General features: G+C 32.4%; 1 protein-coding gene across 3 annotated transcripts in view; it reads right to left on the bottom strand.

The window, feature by feature from the left end:
• The window catches only part of LOC149263131 (MADS-box transcription factor 23-like), a 178,779-nt gene extending 157,392 nt beyond the window's left edge, over positions 1–21,387 (bottom strand). The window contains exons 1-2 of one of the 3 annotated variants that reach the window (XM_089387171.1): positions 21,169–21,387; positions 20,840–21,032 (exon numbers count right to left, since the gene is read on the bottom strand). In XM_089387171.1, the coding sequence (XP_089243297.1) occupies positions 20,840–21,021 (182 nt within the window). In that variant the 5' untranslated portion in view covers positions 21,022–21,032; positions 21,169–21,387. Of the gene's footprint in view, positions 1–20,839; positions 21,033–21,125 lie in introns of all 3 variants that reach the window. The other 2 variants (XM_089387167.1, XM_089387165.1) reach the window with 2 other exon arrangements.
• Between the last annotated feature and the right edge of the window lie 1,529 nt (positions 21,388–22,916).

The raw sequence follows: 22,916 nt of genomic DNA, 5'->3' as shown, positions 1-22,916 counted from the left end.
GTCATACAAAATGGTTGCTAAGAAACAATAAAACTATAATAAATATGCATATAAAATCAAAATAGATGTTCATCCATATTGGGTTGGTGGAAGAACTAGTATCGATCAATGCCCCAAAGACCAACCATACTCTCAGAACCATGAGTAGGCCTTCTTTAAAAAGATTGTCATCGATCTCGTTCCTATCCTTGAAAACATGGCAACATGAGAAAGATATGAGAAATAATTTCATATGTTGAATGCCCCCCATAATATCGACAAGAAAAAATTCCTTCAGCATTGAGTCATGTTAACCCAGGGGGTAACAACCAATGAGACACTAACACACTAAAGATGTGTAACTCCATGATTAATAGCAAAAGTGATAAGAGCATGACAAGCATGAACCTCAACTCAATTATTTGTGCCCCTTTCGAGCCCCATCTTAACATTGAAAGGAATGATTTTAAGTAAGATGTAGTACAAAGCCTCCACCACAAATGGGCACATTGCCCTGGGATGCACCATCAAAATAGCCAAAAGGCTTTGAAAAAATGGCACTTCAATGACAACACGCCTGTCATGCTGAGAAATCTGAGATTGTGGACAATGTGAGAGTATTTCCAATCCCTCGACCACAATATTTTATGGATAAGACAATGGGTTGAGGAAGATTGATTTGTTGTTTTCGATCCATATGCCCCAACATAGGATCAGTGGAAGCACACGATAGGAATATGTAGCCTAATCTCTATCTATTCTTCCTAAGTATTTGCAAAAGACAATCTAGCCAATAACAATTAGGCCATAGAACGGATATGTAAGAATGTCATACACGCATAGCGAAGGGATAGTGAATGAAGATATGATCTAATGATTCTCCACTATCCATACATAAAGCACAACAACATGGCCCTTTTTTATATCAACGCTGCATAATATCCCATGTAGGTATCTTTCCAACCATAATGGACAAAACCAATAACTTAGAGTTAGTCAGGAACCTTGTCTTCCATAGAACTCTCCACCACCAATCCAAAGCATGTTCCCACACATCCAAACTAGAATGTAGATACCCAAACTTTGGGGTATAAATACCATGAGGAGCATAGGCCCACACAAGCTCATCCACGCAATCAAAAAGACGGATGTGATCCGAACACAAAGATACAAGATGTCTTGACCATTTTTCTCGAAGATTATTAGGTAACTATAAATCCCCTACATGCATCCAACCCCGCCTCCAAAGATTTGAACATGGAAGAGCCTTAATGTGCTCAAATATCGTAATGACATGATCACACAAATAATCGATAAGAGGTTGAGTAAGACTGTGGCCAACCCCACAGCCAGGACACAAACCATATCTAGTAAAGATGTTATAACCATTGAAAACGCGACAAGAGAAACCAGAGACCACTAGATCAAATGAATGGAGAACTTCCCACCATACCACAAAGATATTATGTCATGACTTGTTCGAAATCTGCACCCAATCCTCCAAGAAAAGAGGAAAAATGTATTTCTATAATATCAATTGCATTCATAGACCCTATGTCAATATAAGCCACCATGCACTCATAGTAACAAGAGCTTTAGAGAAAATGAATTTTTTTTGGAGTCCCTAATCCCAGGGGACTTCTTGAACTTCCAACCTACTCCATCGAACCCATGGAAATACATGTTGGTCCTTTGACACTTCCCATACAAATTTGAACAACCTCCAGATTATGTCCAAGACACCCTAAGGAATCTAAGCTAAAGACATCCAGTATACTAGTATTGCTTCTAGTATAGATTTAACCAACACCAACCTTCCTTCTTGTGATAACCGTCGAAAGCACCAGTAAGTGAGGATATTTTTTTCTAGCTTGGCCAATAACATGTTCCAATCAACTTTGAGATAATAGTTCGACTTTAAGTGGAAGCATAAATATTTAAACCCAAAGTCCAGCTCCAAAATCTCATAAGGGAAAATAGAATGGATATAATCAATCTCCCACAACTCCAAATTATGAACAACAATGGATGACTTTCATTCATTAATCACCATCCCTATTGCAACACCAAATAAACTCAAAATATCAGCTAGTTTTGTCAAATCACAACCCAAGTCATTGCAAAATATAAGGATCTCATTAGCAAAAAATAAGTTTGTGATGGAAAACATCGAACCCACAACCACACCATGAAAAACCCTTCTCTGAAGCTCATCCTTCATCATAAGGCTGAGGCCTTCAGAAATAAGAATGAATAATACTGGAGACAAAGGACACCACTCACGAAGATCGCATTGAGATTAAAAGAATGTGAGGTAGAGCCATCTATCAAGACGACAAAGGAGACAAATGTCAAGCATCCCTTGATACAATTAATGAATTGTATACCAAAGCCCACATGCGTGAGAAGTAGTCGAAAAAAGGACTAGTTGACCTGATCATAAGCCTTAGAAAGATCAATTTGAAAAGAGCTCTCTTCAAATTTAACATCTTTATATTTTGAAAACCCTCCTCAGCCACCCCAATGGTCTCATGAATTTGTTGCCCCAGCCAAAAAATTGAATTGTTTTAAAGATATAACCTTAGAAAGAATAGGCTTAATCCTTCGAGCTATAACCTTTATAATGACCTTATAAACATAATTACACTGAGAGATAGGGAGAGAATCCTCAAAGGAGGCAAGATTGTCAATCTTTGGTATGAGGGAAATGAAGGTTGAACTAAAGGCAGGGAGGATCTGACCATCTCGATGTGATTCATTTACAACTGGGAGAAGATCCAACCCCATAAACTGAGAAAAGGAAGTGAAAATTTCTATATCCCAGTTATCCGACCCTGAGCTCTTATTTTTCTGAAAGCTAACGAGGGCCGATTTTAGCTCCAATTATGAGACATCGCCTAAGAGCTTCTAGTTATCATCATCACCCACAAATCATGGGAATAATTTGTTGGAGGAAATGTAACTAGGTTCAATCTTCATAAATGTACTTTTGATATTCGTATTTATTCAATAAAAGAAATATTATTTTTATAATATATTTCAATGAGTTTCTTGCTCATTAAAATAGGTCCATCACATGTTAAAGTGTTATAGGTTAGTCAAATGGTCAAAAGAAAATGTTGAATACCTTGAGGGCATGTTACTATAGGTATACTTATGTATTAAAGTCAAAGAAGTCACCTCCAAGCAAAGTCAAGTCTCCTCCAAAGCAAAGATACCTCCAAAGAAGTATTATGAGCTATATACTTCAAGTCGGCCTACAAACAGTAAGTCAACCTTCCAGTCGACCTAAAGGAGGGACAATCCTCTATATATAGAGGTTGTCCACTCCTTCAAAGATAATGCAATTCACCTCTGAAATCTTCGAAGTAAAGGAACAAGTAAAGGGTGATCAAGTGACAAGAAAGGGAGCCTCTAGTGCAGCGTACAAGGTAAAGTCTAGGTCGAAGTTAAGAGGATTGTCTTCTAGGTTATAAAATAGTCACACGTGCAAGAAACAGAGCCTCTTCCTACGGTCATTACAACACTACCATCACAGTCACATAACTTCATTTGTTGGGCAATCTAAGTAGGTCTATAAGGCCCCTCACTCAAACGAAGAAGGAAGGGGTCAACATCACAAGGAAAAACAATCACGCATGCAAAGGTAAAGAGGTTGTCTCTGTTATCATAACATCCCTCCCATTACAATCATACAAGTTCATTGGTCGGTGAAGAGAAGAAAGGGATCATCATAAGAAAAGGTTATCATCAAATTTATCTCTTCTAGAGCAAGTGCAACAAGGTTTACCAATAGCTAAAAGAAGAATGAAGTGTCGGAAGGAGGAGGACGCAAGTGTTGGGGAACAAAGTGTCAGAGAGCTAAATGTCGAAAGAAGGAAGTGTCGGTGAACAAAGTACAGAAAGGAGAAATGACTTGATTTCTGCTTGGAGGATATTCTTGTGAGGGGTCTAGGGTTTGGCATTGATCAATAAGAAGCTTCAATAATAGAAAACTTATCGAAGGGTTTTCCTCTCAAGAGGAGATTTTTTGGCCCTGGCAGAGAGCCAACATCTTGTGTTCCTTTTCTTACGTTTTTGGTAGCAGTTTGATGAAGTAAACACACATGCATTAATAATAATAAGATTAAGCTAACAAGAAAAAGTAAAAAGACTCCACAAATTGTTATCAAGTCAAGAATAATCACGCTACACCTAATTTTCCTTTATTCTTCAACATGGAATCAAATCCAAGGTGACACATCAAGGAAAGGGCATCTCAAGAACACGCATCAATGAAGGACATCTCCAAAGGTGAAGCATCAATCCAAGAAGTATCTATCACATCAAGTACAAGAAGGTTTACCATCCATCACTCATCAAGGAAGACTACAAAAAAAGATGAAGAGCCTTACATAAAGGCACCTACAAAAAGAGAAAATCAAAGAAGGACCTACATCAAATCAAGAAAATCTCACCATCAAGCAAGCCCAATTGGAAGAAAGAAACTTGAAGAACATCAAGATCTAAGGAAGGCAAGCCATCAAGTCTCCAAGGAGAAAGCAAGTCCACTACATATGAAAATCTATCAAGTAAGTATATGTCCCCTTCTGAATATACATCGATGTCCTTTTGCAAGGAAAGCAACAAATTCGTAGGTACCAATAACTTTCTTGCATGGAAGAAGAGGATTGATTTACTTCTCAAGGAGAATGAACTTTTAGAACACATCAAAGGGGATATCACTATCCCTGCTAAGGAAAAAACTCAAGCCTTAGCCAAGTACAATAAGGATGAGACAAGATCTCAAAGGATTATAATAGAATACATCAAATACTCTCTCATTCCTTATGTCTCCAAACTTGAAACATCAAAAGAAATATATGACAAATTAGTAGAGCTATTCTCAGTAACCACAGCTAGGGAAGTGATATCTCTACGAAATGAATTGTACAAAATGAAGATATCAAAGAAGGAATAGCTCCCTACTTCATTAATATCTATGATATGAGGGATCAACTTCAAGAGCTAGGGGAATTCATGTCTGATAGAGAAATGACAATCGTAGTACTCAATGCTCTACCTGAGGATTGGGGCAAATTCACATCAAGCATATATGCCAAGAAGGAATCCACCCCACTAAGTGGGGTGTGATCTCTATGCAAGATAGAGGAAACAAGACTTAATGAAAAAGAGGATGTGGGATCAAAGGAGTAAGAATTTGCTACCATGGCCAAGAGAAAGGGAAAATTTTGCAAATTTGGTCCACGAAGAACAAACGACAAAGATATGTCCAAAATCCAATGCTATGGATGCCAAGAATATGGACACTGCAGAAGTAATTGTCCTAAACTAAAGAAGGACAACAACAACAAAAGAAAAAGGGAAGAAGCTCACATGACTCAAGAGGTGAAAGAAGAAGAAAAGAATAAAAAGAAGGAAGATCCTCCGGATCTCTACTATGACTACGTCAAACTCTTTACTTAAAGTCTTCGTTCAAAGTTTTGAGTAGGATAGGAGCATGTAGGAATAGAATAAAATTGCATGGCTAGAAACATATTCTAGAATACAGAAGCATGATGTAGATAGAGTTCAAAATACTCATGTAGAAGGAGCATTTATAAATAGAACAAAATCCATGGTTAGAAAAATCTTCTAGAATATAGGAGCATGGTAGATATAGCTCAAGATATTCATGTAGAAGGAGCATACCTATTATAGGACCTCATCCACGATGAAAAAAAATTGATCATGATTAAGAATCTTAGAAGGCCTCCATCATCAAAAGGAAAAACACATTTACAGGGTAAGGGTCCTCAAGATCCTATGATGGAATCTTCAAAGAATATTCATAAACAAAAGTAGATGTCTGATTAGGAATCACATTCATGGGATTTAAGAAAAGGATGATATGTAGAAAAGCTAAGATAAAGAAAGAAGGGCCACACCAAGGACAACCAAATGAAGCTAAGATGATCAAAGGAGAATCAAGATGAGGTAGTATGCATCAAATTTTAGTCATGTTATCATATGTATATTATTGAGTAATGGGAATAGTTTTATAACATGATAAAGTATGAAAGGATCTCTTTCACCAATGACATGCTCAAAGGCATGTACTACAATGCAATGAAGGTCAACAAAATGAAATACTCACATAAGGAGTATAAGATTGCTGACTAAGAAGCAAGTGAAGAAGGAATGCTGACTTGTCCTAGAAGAAAGCAATGAATAAGTGCTCCCATAGGGAGCATAAGGTGGTTGACTAACCTACCCAAGAAGAAGCAAATGAAGAAAGAGATCAAGCATGTGAATAACACCATGATCACAAAGAATCACTATTTGACAAGATACTTTGAAGACATCTCTTGAAAGAAGGCATGAAAACTTTGACAAAGGAAGAAAAATCAAAGGACCCTCGATTTCTGTGAAGGACTTCGAGATATGAAAGGTTCAGATAATTGATTCTACTCTACAAAGATGTCAGGATGAAGAAGCCATCCAACAAAAGCACCATTGAATGTTGAAGCAATATTAGGATGAAGTCATAAAGGGCTACTAGATCAAAGCATGGGAACAAGCAAGTAAAATGAAGCATCCATGTGAAGAGTAGTACGAAGCACAAACAAGATGACAAGGAGTAACTAGATGAAAAGAGAACCAAATATATGACAATAAGGCCACTTTCCATGAAGGAAGCAATGAAATGAAAAATCAGGAAGGAAAGTGATCTATGGATGCTGCTACCAAGAAGAAGTTCAAACAAATATGTCATGACATCAAGGAAAAGAAGGAGATCAAGCAGCTAGAGGACCCACAAAGAAGAAGTTTATGATGAATGGAGAAGTCCCTAGCTAAGAGGGAGTTATAAGAAGTTCCCAATTACAAACGAACTTGGACAAGTGCCTTGTCAGAGGATACTTGGGCATGTCTTTCTCAATTGAGAGGAAGAGATAGACACACCATTCTTGTGTTCACTTAGGAAGAAAGAATGGGAGGATTGGGTAATCATTTGGCATCTGATACTCTTTGAGGATGTGTAGGGAATCCAAGACAAGAGTAGACAATAGGACCGATATTCTTTGAGGGCTCAGAACCCAAGATAATAATAGTCCTAGAAGGTCATACTTAGTGAACACCCGGGTGGGTATGTACCTTGAGAGATAATGACTAAGATGTCTATAAGTCATTGGTCTTGCCAACATTGTGCTCTGATCTATTGAGAGATAGAGCTATCAATCAAGGCTTTGCTGTGGAAACAATGTTGGTTACTATGATGCTATAATAGATGGATTTCCAATCTAGTTTCCCTTATGTGAATTCTTCAAGATTGAACATAGCCAAACGCCTTGTAATGTTGTATGAATACCTCCCTAGTTAAGAGGGAGTCTTGAAGGAAACGTAACTAGGTTCAGTCTTCATAAATGTACTTTTGATATTTGTATTTATTCAAGAAAAGAAATATTATTTTTATAGTATATTTCAATGAGTTTCTTGCTCATTGAAATAGGTCTAGGACATGTGAAAGTGCTATAGGTGAGTCAAATGGTCAAAATAAAATGTCGAAGACCTTAAGGGCATGTTCCTATAGTTATAGTTATGTATTAAAGTCAAAGAAGTCACCTCCAAGAAAATTCAAGTTTCCTCCAAAGAAAATATACCTTTAAAGAAACAATCTGAGCTATATACTTCAAGTCGGCCTACAAACAACAAGTCGGACTTCAAGTCAGCCTAAAGGAGGGACAATCCTCTATCTATAGAGGTTGTCCACTCCTACAAAGATAACACAATTCATCTCTGAAATCTACGATGTAAAGGAACAAGTAAATGGTGATCAAGTGACAAGAAAGGGAGCCTCTAGTGCATCGTACAAGGCGAATTCTAGGAGAAAGTTAAGAGAATTGTTTTCTAGGGTAGAAAATAGTCACACATGTGAGAAATAGAGCCTCTTCCTGCGGTCATTACAACACTACCATCACTGTCACATAACTTCATTGGTTGGGAAATATAGGTAGGACTATAAGGCCCCTCACTCAAGCGAATAAGGAAATATCTCAAGCGAAGAAGGAATATGTCAACATCACAAGGAAAAACAGTGACACATGCGAAGGTAAAGAGGTTGTCTCTATTGTAATAACAACCCTCCCATTACAGACAAAAAATTTCATTGGTTGGTGAAGATAAGAAAGGGATCATCATAAGAAAAGGGTCTAATCAAAGGTATCTCTTCTAGAGCAAGTGCAACAAGGTTTACCATCAGTTGAAAAAAGAAGGAAGTGTTGGAAGGAGGAGGACGAAGTGTCAAGGAACGAAGTGCCGGAAGAAGGAAGTGTCGGGGGACAAAGTGCAAAAAGGAGAAAGGACTTGACTTGTGCCTGGAGGGTAATCTTGTCAGGGTCTAGGGTTTGGCATTGATCAATAAGAAGCTTCAATAAGAGAAAACATACTAAAGGGTTTTCTTCCCAAGAGAAGAGAGGTTTTGGCCCAGGAAGAGAGCCAACATATTGTGTTCTTGTTCTTATGTTTTTGGTAGAAATTTGATCAAGCACACAAACATGCATTAATAATAATAAGAAGAAGATTAAACTAACAAGAAAAAGTAAAAAGACTCCACAAATTCTATCAAGTAAAGAAGAATCACAGTACACCTAATTTCCCTTGATTCTTCAACATAATTGAGCCACCCTAATAATCTCAATGATATTTACCCCCTCGGGCTTTTGAAAATATTCCTGAAATGATCGACACCAATCTCAGCAAGGCCCTCAAAGTTTGATACCACATTCCCCTCCTCACCCTTCATGCTACAGATGATATTTTGTAATTTCCTACCTTTTGCATATGCATGAAAACATTTGATATTTCCATCGCCCTATCAAACCAGATAGACCTACTTTTGAGCCTTCATGTCTTTTCCTTCTTCGTAAGGATATCCTTTCTCCTAGCGACAAGTTTATGATAAAAATCACATGAATCCTGAGACCAAAAACTCTTGACCCCTAACTCAGAAAATGCCTCAATATGTTGTTAAACCTCCAAGAGTTCCTCCTCATACCTTATACACATAAACATCCCCCAATCTTTGACCACAGATTTATTATGTTTAAGATAGCAAACAAATTGCCCATGATCTAAAGAGACCGAGTGTGACAGTTCAGGCCTTACCAAAGTCGATGACAAAGAAACCACCAATAATGACCTTGAATCGGACACCATTATCGAGCTCGAGATGGCTGAAATATTGGTCATGGTGTCTTGTGCCCATCCACTATCTATAGAGAGATACCCACAAACTACACCTAAAACTTCCCCTTCATTCCATTGCTTCTTTGATGTATTCCATTCATTTGAAAAACCATTGAAAGCGATATTGCAATTTTTCACCAAGTCTTTAAGCTTGTGACACATCCTACAGGGAAAGGGAAGTATTCATAGTAAAGATACTGAAGTTGCATTTCTCCCTTTCTTATATTCATAATGGAATGCAGTTTTTTGCAAATATCCAAACAAACAATAACCCTATCCACAAACTTATCCCTAATTTCTAAGAAATAATCATCAGCATCTAGAAATCACCCCAAAACATTTCCCAAGTTTGTAAAGCTCTGGGAATTCCACATGTTGGAGGGGAGACCTGGAAAATTTACCCACACTAGTATTTCATCCATCATTTCCTTGCAGGCATCGAAGAGAGGCATCCTGAATTTCAAGATAATAAGAGTGAAATCAATGGACCACGCATCATTCACAACTCTACCTGCATCCTCCTTTGTCTTAAAGGACAATTGAATCCTCCCATGGCCAGAAGAAAAACGCTAGGAGCTTCAAAAACCACATGGGTAATGAAACCAAGTCTATAAGGCACAAACCAATTTTTCCCTCGTGCATAACCCACTAGGGATTTCTCTGCCAAATCTTCAGCATTAGCCATTTCAAGATCATCCCCCACACAAAGGCTATAAGGCACAGGGTTGAGGTCACCTTTTAGGGCCCAACATTTCTTTTTAGTTTTGGTAGGAAGATCTAAAACCCACTCCTCCTGTATCTCATTGGTAGAAACCCCATCTGTCGAGACTTACGGCCCCAAACCAATAGTAGGTTCCACAATAGACATTGCTTGATTGACAGAGGTTTGAGGCACCGCCCCCCAATAGGTTGGTCCACAGGGATAAAATATGCCCCCGAAAAGAAACCGTCAACTCAGTCTAAAATGTTTAGTTGTTGAGGAAAGAAGAAAGTGGAGGAACCACCACTCTAGTGAGGAAAATTTAAGCCATCACCATTAAAACCCATAGAAAATGGCATGGGTAGATAAAAAAACTCTTCATTTGAAAAATTGAGAAGAGTACGAGTAATACCCCCAATCGACGCCTGTAAATATCACAAGTGGAAAAATATTGGTTTCCCCTCGTAACCATGCAGCTAGGGTTCCAAGATAACCCTTTAATCAGGTTCAAACTCACAATCACACACCCAAAAGACTAAGGGATAAGATCGTCGCTAGTCACCACTTCACCATTTGTGACAAATATGGCACCCCTGTTGGGGCTTATTGTGTCATAGTCCACTTCCTCCACATAATCCATGAGGACCACACCACGCCCTCCAAGCCAAATGAACCAACAGATCCAAATCGAGGAACCCAAAATAATCCTCGTTGCAAAGTAAAAAACCCCAAGTAAAAGCACAAAACCTAGAAATGGACACAACCCGTCAGATGAGGTAGAGAAGCATACCGTCGAGAAACCATATAAAAACCAAGGTTGCACCCTTATCAAAACTCTGACCTTTGAACGATGGTAATGCTAAACAACCAATTCAGTGGTTGGATCTTCTTCCTTGAAATTCTAGCTATAAACCCTGTTCAAATGTCGCATCTGCCTTCATTCCATCAAAGCACCCCAAATCCTATAGGAAATAGTTAATGCACAAAACAAATAACTAAATTATTATTATTATTAAAAGTTAAATTATATACATTTAAGAAACATGTAAGAAGATTCTTAACCATGGAAATTTACAACATTTTACCATGGGTATTCTTAATCTATAAATAGCCTTTGTTAGAATACCATGGGATAATACCATGGCTTATCAGAACCACATGCCCAGAAAACCATAACTCATTTCATATGTCACTCCTCCATATAGTTTTTTTTTTAATTAATCAATTTAATAAAAAGGGAAAAATAACATAACTACTTTGGAGATAAATGAACCTTTGATTTGTGTATTACTACTATGATTATTCTAGAATATTCCATGGAGGTTAAATCGCTACCATCCACCAAATAGTTATTGATAATTGAAGTAAAATTGTAAAAGAAATATTACAAAATAGAGGTACCAATCCTCAGGAACTTATTTATAGTCATGCTCTCAATGTGAGGAAGACTTACTTTTATCAGGAGCAAAAGATAGGGTTATTTCCTTTAATTTTGAGATTATATTTTATATTATTCTTTTGGATTTCTATCTCTTCATCCATGTCCTTTTTAGAGATACTGTAACCCCAGACTTCATAACCATAATATAATATGAATGAAAAGACTCTCTAAGACAAGTTTCTTCTTATCTCAATAATCTACAATTTCTTTCAAGTTAGTAGTAAGTTTTTTTCCCTCTATTTATCTTTTTCTCAATGTTATAATTTTAGTTAAGCTCATCGGAAAATTGATTTTGAGATATTTCCACAAAATCACTTTCTCCACGTTGCTTTTGTGATATACAAAATTAACTTAAATGGTGTTTCTAAATTTAATTATCATAATATTTCTTTGGATGTTGTTAATAGTTATACCAATACTAGAGCTAAAATAATTAAGAATTTTTAGTTTTTTATCAATATCATTGGCAATAATTGCCATTAAAATAGTATCATGAAAGCAAAGAAGAAGGATGATGACTATACTAATGAGAAACTAGATAATACCACGTGCTTCTTCCAAACAACGTGTAGCATGGCAATATATGCCCAATGTGATAATGGATAGGGGGTAACCTTTCTTAATTCATATATTATTCATATATTACAATTAATTTCTCCTCACCTTTTTTCAATGTTCCTAAATTTGGTAATAACATTCTTGTACAAAATTACTGCAATGATTGTCAATTGCAAAGGAACTTTTAGGTCTTCTAACATATTCCCAAGCTTGTTTAGGGCTCTATATCAAAAGGTACTCTTAAGTCAATGAAACAACATTGGAGATTGGTTTCATTATTTCCATGCTCCTTTGCGATGATTCTAATAATAACAAGTTGGTCAATAATTGAATGATAACTCGTAAATATAACATGTCATTTACTTCCTTTTCCATGGATTTCTAGCCATATGCTAATCCTTTTTTTCAAGATAATTCCATATAACTTGGAGAAAAAGGAACCTAATCATAATGGTCCTATACTTAGACGGTTATTTTTTAACCCTACTTTTAAATATAGGTACAATGAGGCTTTGAGTCCACGGTTTAGAGAAGTCCTACTTGAATTATAAATTGAAGAGCTTATGAATGTAAAGGATGAGTATAAGCCCTCCAATTTTAAAATTTCTACTTGTTAGTTTGCAATGTTCTTATCTTTCCTTTTTCTGAGCTACTTAAACCCTAAATTCTATGTCTTGTATAAGAAAACTTCTTCATTTGTAGAAAGAGTTTGAATGTTTTCCATAACATTAAGATATTCCTAAGAAAATCTTAAGGTAGGAAATCCCATCCCTCAAAAGAATCAATACATGAACACCTTACAAGGCAGTCAATAACTTCCTCTAGTGTAGCTTGTATCAATTCTACGAAGAAATTAAAGTATGGTAATTATATAAGGGGGCAAGAGAAAAAGAGATGAGAAAATATCAAGCTTCTCTTTCTCTTTCTTAATTTGAGCCTAAGCATATTCAAACAAATTATTCATATTCAAAAGAGATTTTAAAAAATAATGGTTAAAAGATTATTTATTTCTAAATTAGTGTTTTTATAAAAATTATGTTATCACATGGAAAAGGATTGTTTACTCAAATTTGGTTTTTATATTTGGAATCCTTTTTTTATCAAATCAATATTGGGTAAGATTGAAGTAGAGTGAACATGTTTACTAGGGCTACTCATCATCATGGACTTGAAATGATCCAATACTAAGACATAGAAGAATGAATGTTGATTTTTTCTTGTAGGCTTACCTTGGATAAGATTATATTTACTAGGAAAAATGATAAATTTGGGCATGGAGAGTGACTTGCACAAAAATTAGTAGAAAATGATTTGCACAAAAAATTATAATTACGAATCATCATGGAGCTTGCAAATTCCATTATTGAAATTTAGAAATACAAGAGCGTACTTTAAGCCAAAATGTGCTTCCTCATAGATTAACCTATTTGAATACAAAGGTCATCTCAAAGATACTTTTTAAATGCATTAATTATGATGTAACCAACAAAATTAAATTGTAAACTACAAAATACAAATACTATTCGAATAAAAAATCATCTAAAAATACTTTTTAAATGCACTAATTCTCATCAAGAATTAAAATTAAATTCCAAACTATAAAAATACAAAAAAATGCTGTTATGAGACAATCTTACCAAAACACTGTTTTTTTTAATGTCAAAACTCATAAAACGCTATAATGAAATTCATAGCTAGTAATCCCTTTCTGTCTAATGCCCATTGTTTCTAATAGCATGTTTATTTTATTTCATATAGGGAAGAGAGTAATACAAAAGTGGAAAAAAAAGAGTATGAACATAAAGCACACTCACATTGCTCATTTTTTAGTTTCAGCTCCTAGAATCGAAAACATAAGTGAGTGATTTTAAGTTTGGTGGCCAGAAAATAAACTATTCAGAGGAATTTTTTTGTTATCACTATGAGAATTATGTTAACTTTGTAATCAAAACTATTTTGCACCAGCTAAAAGGAATGTTTAAAAAAGTAATTTTCAACATTTCTTTTTGACATACGTTTTGTGATAATAAAGTGCAATGGGAGGTTATAAAAGTGAAGTAATAAAACATAACCAGTTAATTCATTGCATAAAAAGAAGTCTATTTAGGGGAAATTAAGTTTGATTTAAGTAGGTTTTATTACTAATAAGTGAATTTTATTATTAATAAGAAAGTAATATTATATTTAAAAGTAAATTTAGTTCCCATGAAAATTTCAATGATCAATTAAATAGATAAAAGAATGATCAATTAAATAGATAAAAGAGATCAAATTTTCTATTCGACTAATTTCAAAGCTTTATTCAATATATAAAAAAACACATTGTACCACCGATGTGCAATACATAAAAATATTATTAGAAGAGAGCACTAGTAAGTGGGTTTAGTATTGAGCATACATTCAGTCTCTATTAGTGCAAAGATATATTATGAAAAGAAGAAAGAGATTTATTATTTTATTCTCATTTACTCTAGAAGAGATGTTATAATTATACAAAGGAATACACAGCACAAAATCTAGCCCTAAATTTAGTTAATCATTCGATACAAGATTTAGTTAAGTTGAATAAAAGATTCTTTTCTACATAAATCTGACAAAAGAAGAAAGCAAACATTCTAGTTGGTGGATGAAAAAAGTATTTTATCTTAATTTTAAGGTTTGTGTGCCTATATCAACAGTGTATCATAGAGATAATCTTTCTCATTATAAAGGATACGAAATTCAAATTAGCAACAAAGAAGGGAAGATTAAATAGAAAAGAGGTTATTAGGTAATGGAGATTTGTTTGGATAACCATTCTTTCTACAAATACAAAGCAAATTTTCTTTTACTTATTATCTTTTTTCTTCTCTCATTCTATCTTAATTATCGAGTTGTGCTTAAGAGGCGAATTGTAATCAGTTGTTAGATATTATATTGACTTAAGAAAGAGTTAAGAAAGAGAATTATTTTTCAATGTGAGACCCAATATAGGTCATTATAGAAGAGGTTTAAGGAAAAATGTGACAATGTTAATAATGACTCAACTTTCTTATGGGATTTTATCTTACTTCACAAGGAATGATAATTCATAGAGGTGATTCAACCCCACAATTTCACTTACTTTCTTCACGGGCATAGTTTTTTATGTAAATGGTATTTGGAGAAAACTAATGTTGAGACAAGTCAACCCAACCCATATCACATTTTCATATCTATTGTCCATTACTAGAAGATCCTTACGCAAATCAATTATTAATTCTTCTTAACAACTTCATAGGTATTCATTTGAACTTGTTGGACATGCTTCAAATGTACAGTAAGGTTGATGTCTGGAGATTGCAACCATCTAAAGTAAGGTTGATGTCTTGAGATTGCAACCATCTAAAAGAGTTTGGAAGCAACCCTCCCTTAACTACAAATCTCTTTTTCCTTAAGTTAATTGTCATGCAAACTTAAACCATAACCATACACACGAATAAAATCTATTGAATCATTGTATTTTTTTTAACTCACTCATGATACTATATATCTTAGGTACTTTTAGTTATTTTTAAGTTAAAATAATGTTATCTTCTTCTAACTATGTAGGTGTCTTTTAGGAAGAAATATAATTCATTGAACTTAAATCAAATCAAAAAGTTCCCTGACATTATGCTTTGATATTAACTCTATTAAAAAGGCAACAACATAGAAGATAAAATATTCTCCTAAAAAATACCCATAGCAAAATAAGCACAATAATAATATTTTTAAACTTAAATGTTTTTATAAATTTTATTTAAAATTATTTACAAGATTGTTATTTATTTCTATTTTTATATGGTGTTACACATTATAATTTATCTTTTAGTGTTAGATTTTCTCTAGTCTTTATTTTTATTGTAAAATTTATGATAGTTATAAATTTAATCATTTTTAAAATTTTATTTATTTTAATTTACAATTTATAATCATTATTTCATTTTTTTTTTAGCTAAACACCCACACGAGATTTGAAGCAGTGACATATGACAAAGAATGCGTTAACAGTGCACTTATTCACCATAAATCAAAAACCCAATACACTATTATTATTTCATTATTTATCTTAAAATAATTAATATTTTATAAATATAAACTCATATATATATATATATATATATATATATATATATATATATATTACAATTCATATAAATTATTTCACCATTATCCTTTAAAATAATTAATATTTAAAATTATATATAAAATTATATTTATCTATATATATATATAATTTTACAGTTCACATAAATTATTTTACTATTATCCTTTAAATAACTAAAATTTTATTAAAAAAAAAAAAAACAATATGAACCATCATTTTCTAAAACCAATTAAAGAAATAACTCATTTCTCAACCCCACATCAATCAAATTTATTATTACATTCATTTTCATTAAAAATTATTAAATTTAAATATTATATTTTACCATTCACACATATTATTTCACCATTATTTTCTAAATGGCCCATATCTAAAATTTTAGAAATATTGAGTATAAGTTCTTCAATACGTCAAAAGCTTGAACAACCATTTTCTAAAACTGATCATACAAAAAACTGATATGGCAACACCACATCAATCAAATTTATTATTACATTCACTTTCATTGAATTCAGTTTCATCGCATTTCGTGAACGTAATTGCTAACTTATACACATTTTACAATAAACTTTAACATCATCGACTGATCTTTTATTTTAACGTGACGTCAAAATAATAGTTTATGTGCTATGAGTTTTTAGAACGTTGGAAAGTTGGAAACTTGAGTACGGGTATCTGGAACCGTCAGATATTTCTCCAAAATTTATAGAAAATAGTTAATAGAATATTAATATTATATATAATAAAAAATTTATATAATTTAGATAATAATTAAAATTAATATTAAATTAAAAATTTTAAAAATTAAAATTTATTTAAATATATAAATAATAAATATATAATTTTTTTATATATAAATATATATTTTTAAGTGTTTTTTCTTTTTTTATATAAAAAATGTTAAGATTATTATAAATTTTTTCATATGTTTTTTTAGCTGTTTTTAAGAGAAAAAACAACTCTAATGTTTGACAAAACAAATACTCATCAACATGACATCTTACCATTAAAAAATAATAATAATAATATTTATACATCATTTTAATGAAAGTAATCACATTTATAAACTACTCAATATAATATGCAAAGTAATCATGAGCTACTCTATAATGAAACAAATGACATAGATAAACTGCTTGAAAAATATATTAAAGGAAAGAATTATACCAGAAACATTATCCTCATCGCGGGTCAATTTAGTTCAGCCATCTTTGCACACAATTCTCAAGGATATATTCAAACAAGTTATATGTTATAAGTTTCCTTCGTACTCACCAATTAGCAATGTAATACTTATTTTAAAGTAACGTAAAACCATCACTTTTAAAAATTTATTTCCAAGTTTCTTAAAATCAATCTCAAATAGTAAAAATAAATTATTGTGTTAGACAAAAACAAGGTGAGAGGTTCCTCCACCCGTTAATTTTCAAATTAGCATCCTACCATTAACAACCTTCTATCTTTTTGAGCTTAAGGAAAATGTAATAATATTAAAATGTAACAGTATTTATCTCCATTCGAATGTCTCAACAAAACTTTGGAAAAGAATTGAAAAAGGAGTGAAAAAAAGGAATTCTAGTTGAACAGAGAGAATCTACTTTTTGCTTGAATAATAAAACTAAAATAACGAAAATCGAAATCAGCAATGACATGACCGTGAAACCATCATTATTTTTTATATTGATAGATCAATTAGAATAGGTTATGCTTTGTTGTCGGTGGTTTATGAAAAAAATGATGTTGTGGGGATATTAAGGCATAAACGTAATCTGCAAAGACATCATGATTCTCTTAAAAAAAAATAGTAAAAAGCTTTGAAACGGAAGTTTAAGGTAAGAAAATGGTATTAAGTATTCGTGATAAGCATATAACCATCACATTTAATAGTGAGAAATTGGAGATAGATCTTTCTTACTCTTACTTTGAAACTTTGAATTTGAATTTGGTTGTAATTACAGGTAAGAATCAAATTGGAAATAGATATTTCTTACTAATACTTTGAAACCTTGAATTTGATTGTAATTACCATTATAGGTAAGAATCTTTCCTGTAGAGAAATGAATAGTAAAGGGCATGAAGAACGTCTATATTCTATATAGAATAAAAGCAAAATAATTTAACCATAACCATCGCATTGAATAGTGAGAAATTGGGAGTAGTTCCTCTTTACCAAGTAATTAGTCTTTGAATTTGACTATAATTATAATTGGATGTTTTGTGTGGAGAAATGAGTAAATAAAGGAATGAAGACCCTATGTGCCATGTATAATAAAAAATTGGCCTATGGAGTTCCGAGATCACGAAAATATTCTTCAAAGCATTAGTACAAATAGTAATTTTTAACTCTTATTTAAGATCAAAGAATATCGAAATAAAGTTGAGAAAGTTCATAAGATTAGTTCATATTAGAGGCAATAGGATTCAAATAAAAACAACTTTATTTTATATTATTAATTAAAGTATAGATATTATTTTAAAAAAAGAGAGGGTTTATGAAATTTTGGATAGATAGTGATCAAAAGAGTTTTTTGATGTAAAAGTCATATGTTTAATTGCCCCATGATAGAGGTTAAATTTTTTTTTTAATTTTTATTTTTTAGTTTAGAGGGTCATTCTACAACCTTGTATGAGAGGGACGTGTAAGTTTTCCAAGAAAATCATTCTACATCTTAGTATAGGGGGGTGTGCAAGTTTGCCAAGAGGCTCATTTTACAGCCTAGTATGGGATGTGTAAGTTTGTCTATCATTCTTTAACCCAAGAAGCTCATTATACAACCAAGTATGAGGGGATGTGTAAGTTTGTTCGTCCATCCGCCCCCTTTTAAAAAAATAGAAAAATGAAAATAAAAATAAAAATTATGTTCTAAATGAAAATAATGTTGGCTATAATAAAAAACAAAATGGATATGTTCTAAAGTAATTAGAAGTTAAAAAAATGTGACTGAGATGTTTAATTCTTATATTTTTCAAAAATATTTCAACCAAAGATTTAAATAAACTATTTGAAGATATATGTTAAGTTGATATCAATTTCATATATATCTATATATAGCAAAAAAATTGTTAAAATAAAATATTTTAATGTTGTATATAAAAAAATATTCAATGTGGGTTATCAATAAAATATTTTAACACCAATTAAATTTGACATATACTTAAAAATACCTTAATAATAAAAAAAACTTTGCGTGATGGAATTTCTCTATGTACATGTTATGTAAAATATTTGACGTCAATTATGTATATATTATATATCATTCAAAAAAATTATTTATATATCGTGAACAAATTAAGTTTTTATGATTAAAGGTTTATTTGGTCTTATATATACTCTATTTAGCATTCAAAAATACAATTTAACATTGTATTACTATTTTTCACTTTAAAAAAGTTTGCACAGGAAGAAATTTGACCTCTCTCACCTCATATTAGATCTATAATTAACATAAATCTATATTTGTATATTATTAAAATAAGATATATTAAGATAAATATATCACCAAATAAAAAAAATCCAATTTTTTTTTATTAGTATGACCTCACTGAAATACATACAAACAAAAAAAAATAAGAATTTATAGAAATTTTTATAAATGAAAATATTTATATATAAAAAACATAATTCTATATTTAGATTTATAAAACAATACTACTTTTAAAAAAATCTATCCATCACATGACAACTTAATATGGATCTGTTAAGCATATATAATTTTGATATTTTAAATTTATATAGCAAGATTATAATCAAATTTAACTAATGGTATAGAAATTTAAATATATAAATTGAAATTTATTACTTTTAAAATATTTATGTTTACATTTTTAATAATTTTTTTTAGAAATTAAGATATATAAATTAAATATTATTATTTTTAAAATATTTATATTTACATTTTTAATATTTTTTTAGAAATTAAAATATACAAATTAAAAATTATTATTTTTAAAATATTTATATTTACATTTTAATAATAATTTTTTTGGGTAAATATTATATTTATAAACCTGTAAATTCAAATATATTATTATTTTAAGACGAATTTATAAATAAGGAAGATTAAGAAAATACAGGTCCCTGTATATAAAGACGGTTAAAACATCACTTTTATAGAAATATACATTAAGCTGAGACATCTTGAAATGGAAATAAATCACATCAACATTATCATTATTATTATATTTATATTTAAACTGAAGTTTTAATAATTCTATTTCATGCTATGTCAAAATGAAACAAACTATTTGTGATTAGAATATGATTACTGAAGAATAACTTTTTTTTTAATTAATGAAAAGCTCATACTTGATAAGCATTATGCATTCAGTTGGGAACACTAAACCGTAACATATACTAGATTTTGAAGGATTTCACTGTTTATATGTAGTGCATATTCTATATTTATTATTACACTGTTAAATTAATTCTAAACGGGCATATATCAAACCCCTGATTTTATATCGCCTTGATTTTCTTTATGCAAAGAATCAAGAGCCCTTGGACTTATGGGTACGATAAATCTACGTTCAAGTTTCTTGGTCTTTGTTCTTGGTTAAATTTCGATGCGTGGGAACTGCCGAGAAATAACCATAAGAAATATATGATCCAGGTAGAGGACTGAGTTCACTACCAGTTCTATTATTTCATCGCACACACTATTATCCCTAAACTTGTGTCTCTATCAGAGCCTGCGCTATACCTCGAATAACAAAATAGCGAAATACACCTTCAATGTAACTTACCTGTGCTTCTTTATTTGTTAATGACGACTTTGAAATTAGAAAGAGGAAAGAACACGGGACTCGGGAGTAATGTTTTGAAAGGTACCTGGAGCTGGAGTACTGGTACAGCTTTCCAGTTGAAGAAAAAACGAGGAGGGCTACATCGGTTTCGCATAGAATCGATAGCTCCTGAGCTTTTTTGAACAGCCCCCTCCGCCTCTTCGCGAACGTGACCTGCCTGGCCGAAGCGTTAGCTATTCTCTTAATCTTTCTTTTCTCGCGGGCCATGTCACTCCAATCTGAGATTACAACAACAGAAAAAATATCTCGCTGTTAACATACAAATCATACACAAGGAAGCGAAAAAATTTCTGCAAAATCCAAAAACCTACAACAAGATTTGAAGTCGGGAAAACTGGGTTTGTGGAAAACAACCCTAAAATTCTACAGTCTCGCGAGATAACTCAACAACGAACTTCGAAAACGCTATCCTGCCGAACAATCGACGGCACTTCAGTTCATGACTTGTATGACAGCGAGAGAACCAAAAATTATGTATGCAGAGCACATGCGAGAGGAGACATTTTGCAGTGCAGTGCAGTGCAGTACAGCGGTCCCTAATAATGAGAGGCAAATACCAACTTTGCTTTCCCTCCTTACCATTAATAGGCTGCCTCCAAATCTTTCAAAGGCCGCGATTCGATAATTAAGTCAAAGCTTTAGACGGCACGAATCCGTATACAGTTGTCACTGTATGTCCCATCAAATCCAATCGGATGGATGATCCAGCTAGCAGAGTCACCGGGCGGCGGGATGTTGACAAAAGCAAAACGATAGAAAGAAAAAGATTGGCAAGTTGGCAACACCTCGTTCTTTGAAGCCGGAGCAACATATGTCAAATGTCTTTAATTGTAGCCACATATTTCAACTATAAGACGATAGAAATAAAAAAATTGGCAAGTTGGCAACACCTCGTACTTTGAGGCCGGGGCAACATATCTCAAATGTCTTTAATTGTAGCCACATATTTCAACCATAAAAAGACTGTATCAATTGGGTTAATTTTGATTCGTGGATCTTTTGATTAGTTGAGAAATATGATTGGGATCTTTTCCAATGAAGGTCCGTTCAATTTTTTTTTGATGTAGTGGTTTTCAAATGGAGGAATTGTTTAAAACGTTAAAAGTGGATGGAATTTGGGTAAAAAAAATTAAAGTAAACAAATTTTAAGAAACTTTATAAGTAGTAATGTTTGAATCACGTTTTTATATGGTGGAAATAAACTCAGCACCATAAAAAAATTTGGGGCATTAAGAATATAGAATAGTCTTTCATATAGAATATAAAGTTAAATTAAGAATGAATAATATCATATTGAATATAAAGTTTTTATTTTACATAATGGGAAAATATATCATAAAGCAGTGGTCTAACTAGCAATTGGGACAACCATCATTGGCTATCATCCTCATAATTCATGTTGACTCACTATTGTTATTCAAGGAAAACCAACCCACTTGCAATTACTAATTGGTGATCCATAAAATGGCAAGCTTTCCCCTCATACGTTAGTTGTTAACATGTTTCCTTAAGTCTCAGAAAGATAAGTTTTTAACCAAACATAAATCATTTTAGGATATACTCCAAACCCAATATAAAATATAAATTACTTAATATTTATTCATATAATATATTATCACAAAATTAAAATCAAATTTTCTATTATTTTAAATTTATATGATATTTTTTTATTTTTTTATATGATAATTTTATTATTATGATGATGATGATGGTTAACGTCCACTGAGACCAAACTTTGGTCTATCGGACCTAAAGAAACAAATTTATTTTATTCCTATGCTCAAAAAGCTTGGAGAGAAGCCTCCCGAGCTCACTATAATTTTGACATCGTAAAAGGCTAGGAAGGTCAGTATTGCGACAGAGATTATGAAACTGAGATCTAATGTGGTTGTACGTGGGGCACTCTAAGAGGAAGTGGTTTTCATCCTCGACATTCCTATTCTCATAGAGATGGCAGATCCTCTCCATCAATGATGTTTTAGTTACTACCCAATGACCAGTTTCACTATGGAGCTCATGAGAGTTCGTTCTAATCTTTGCTATATTAATTTTCTTCTTTGAGCTAGTTAAAACACAGAGATACTTTTGATCTTCTAGGGTGG

This window comes from Pinus tabuliformis, chromosome 6, assembly GCF_031772625.1.
Source record: "Pinus tabuliformis cultivar Carrire ecotype Pingquan chromosome 6, CPIR1, whole genome shotgun sequence".
Lineage (NCBI taxonomy): Eukaryota > Viridiplantae > Streptophyta > Pinopsida > Pinales > Pinaceae > Pinus > Pinus tabuliformis.
Note: the sequence above shows the minus strand (reverse complement) of the source record. Positions and strands in the feature narration are given on the sequence as shown.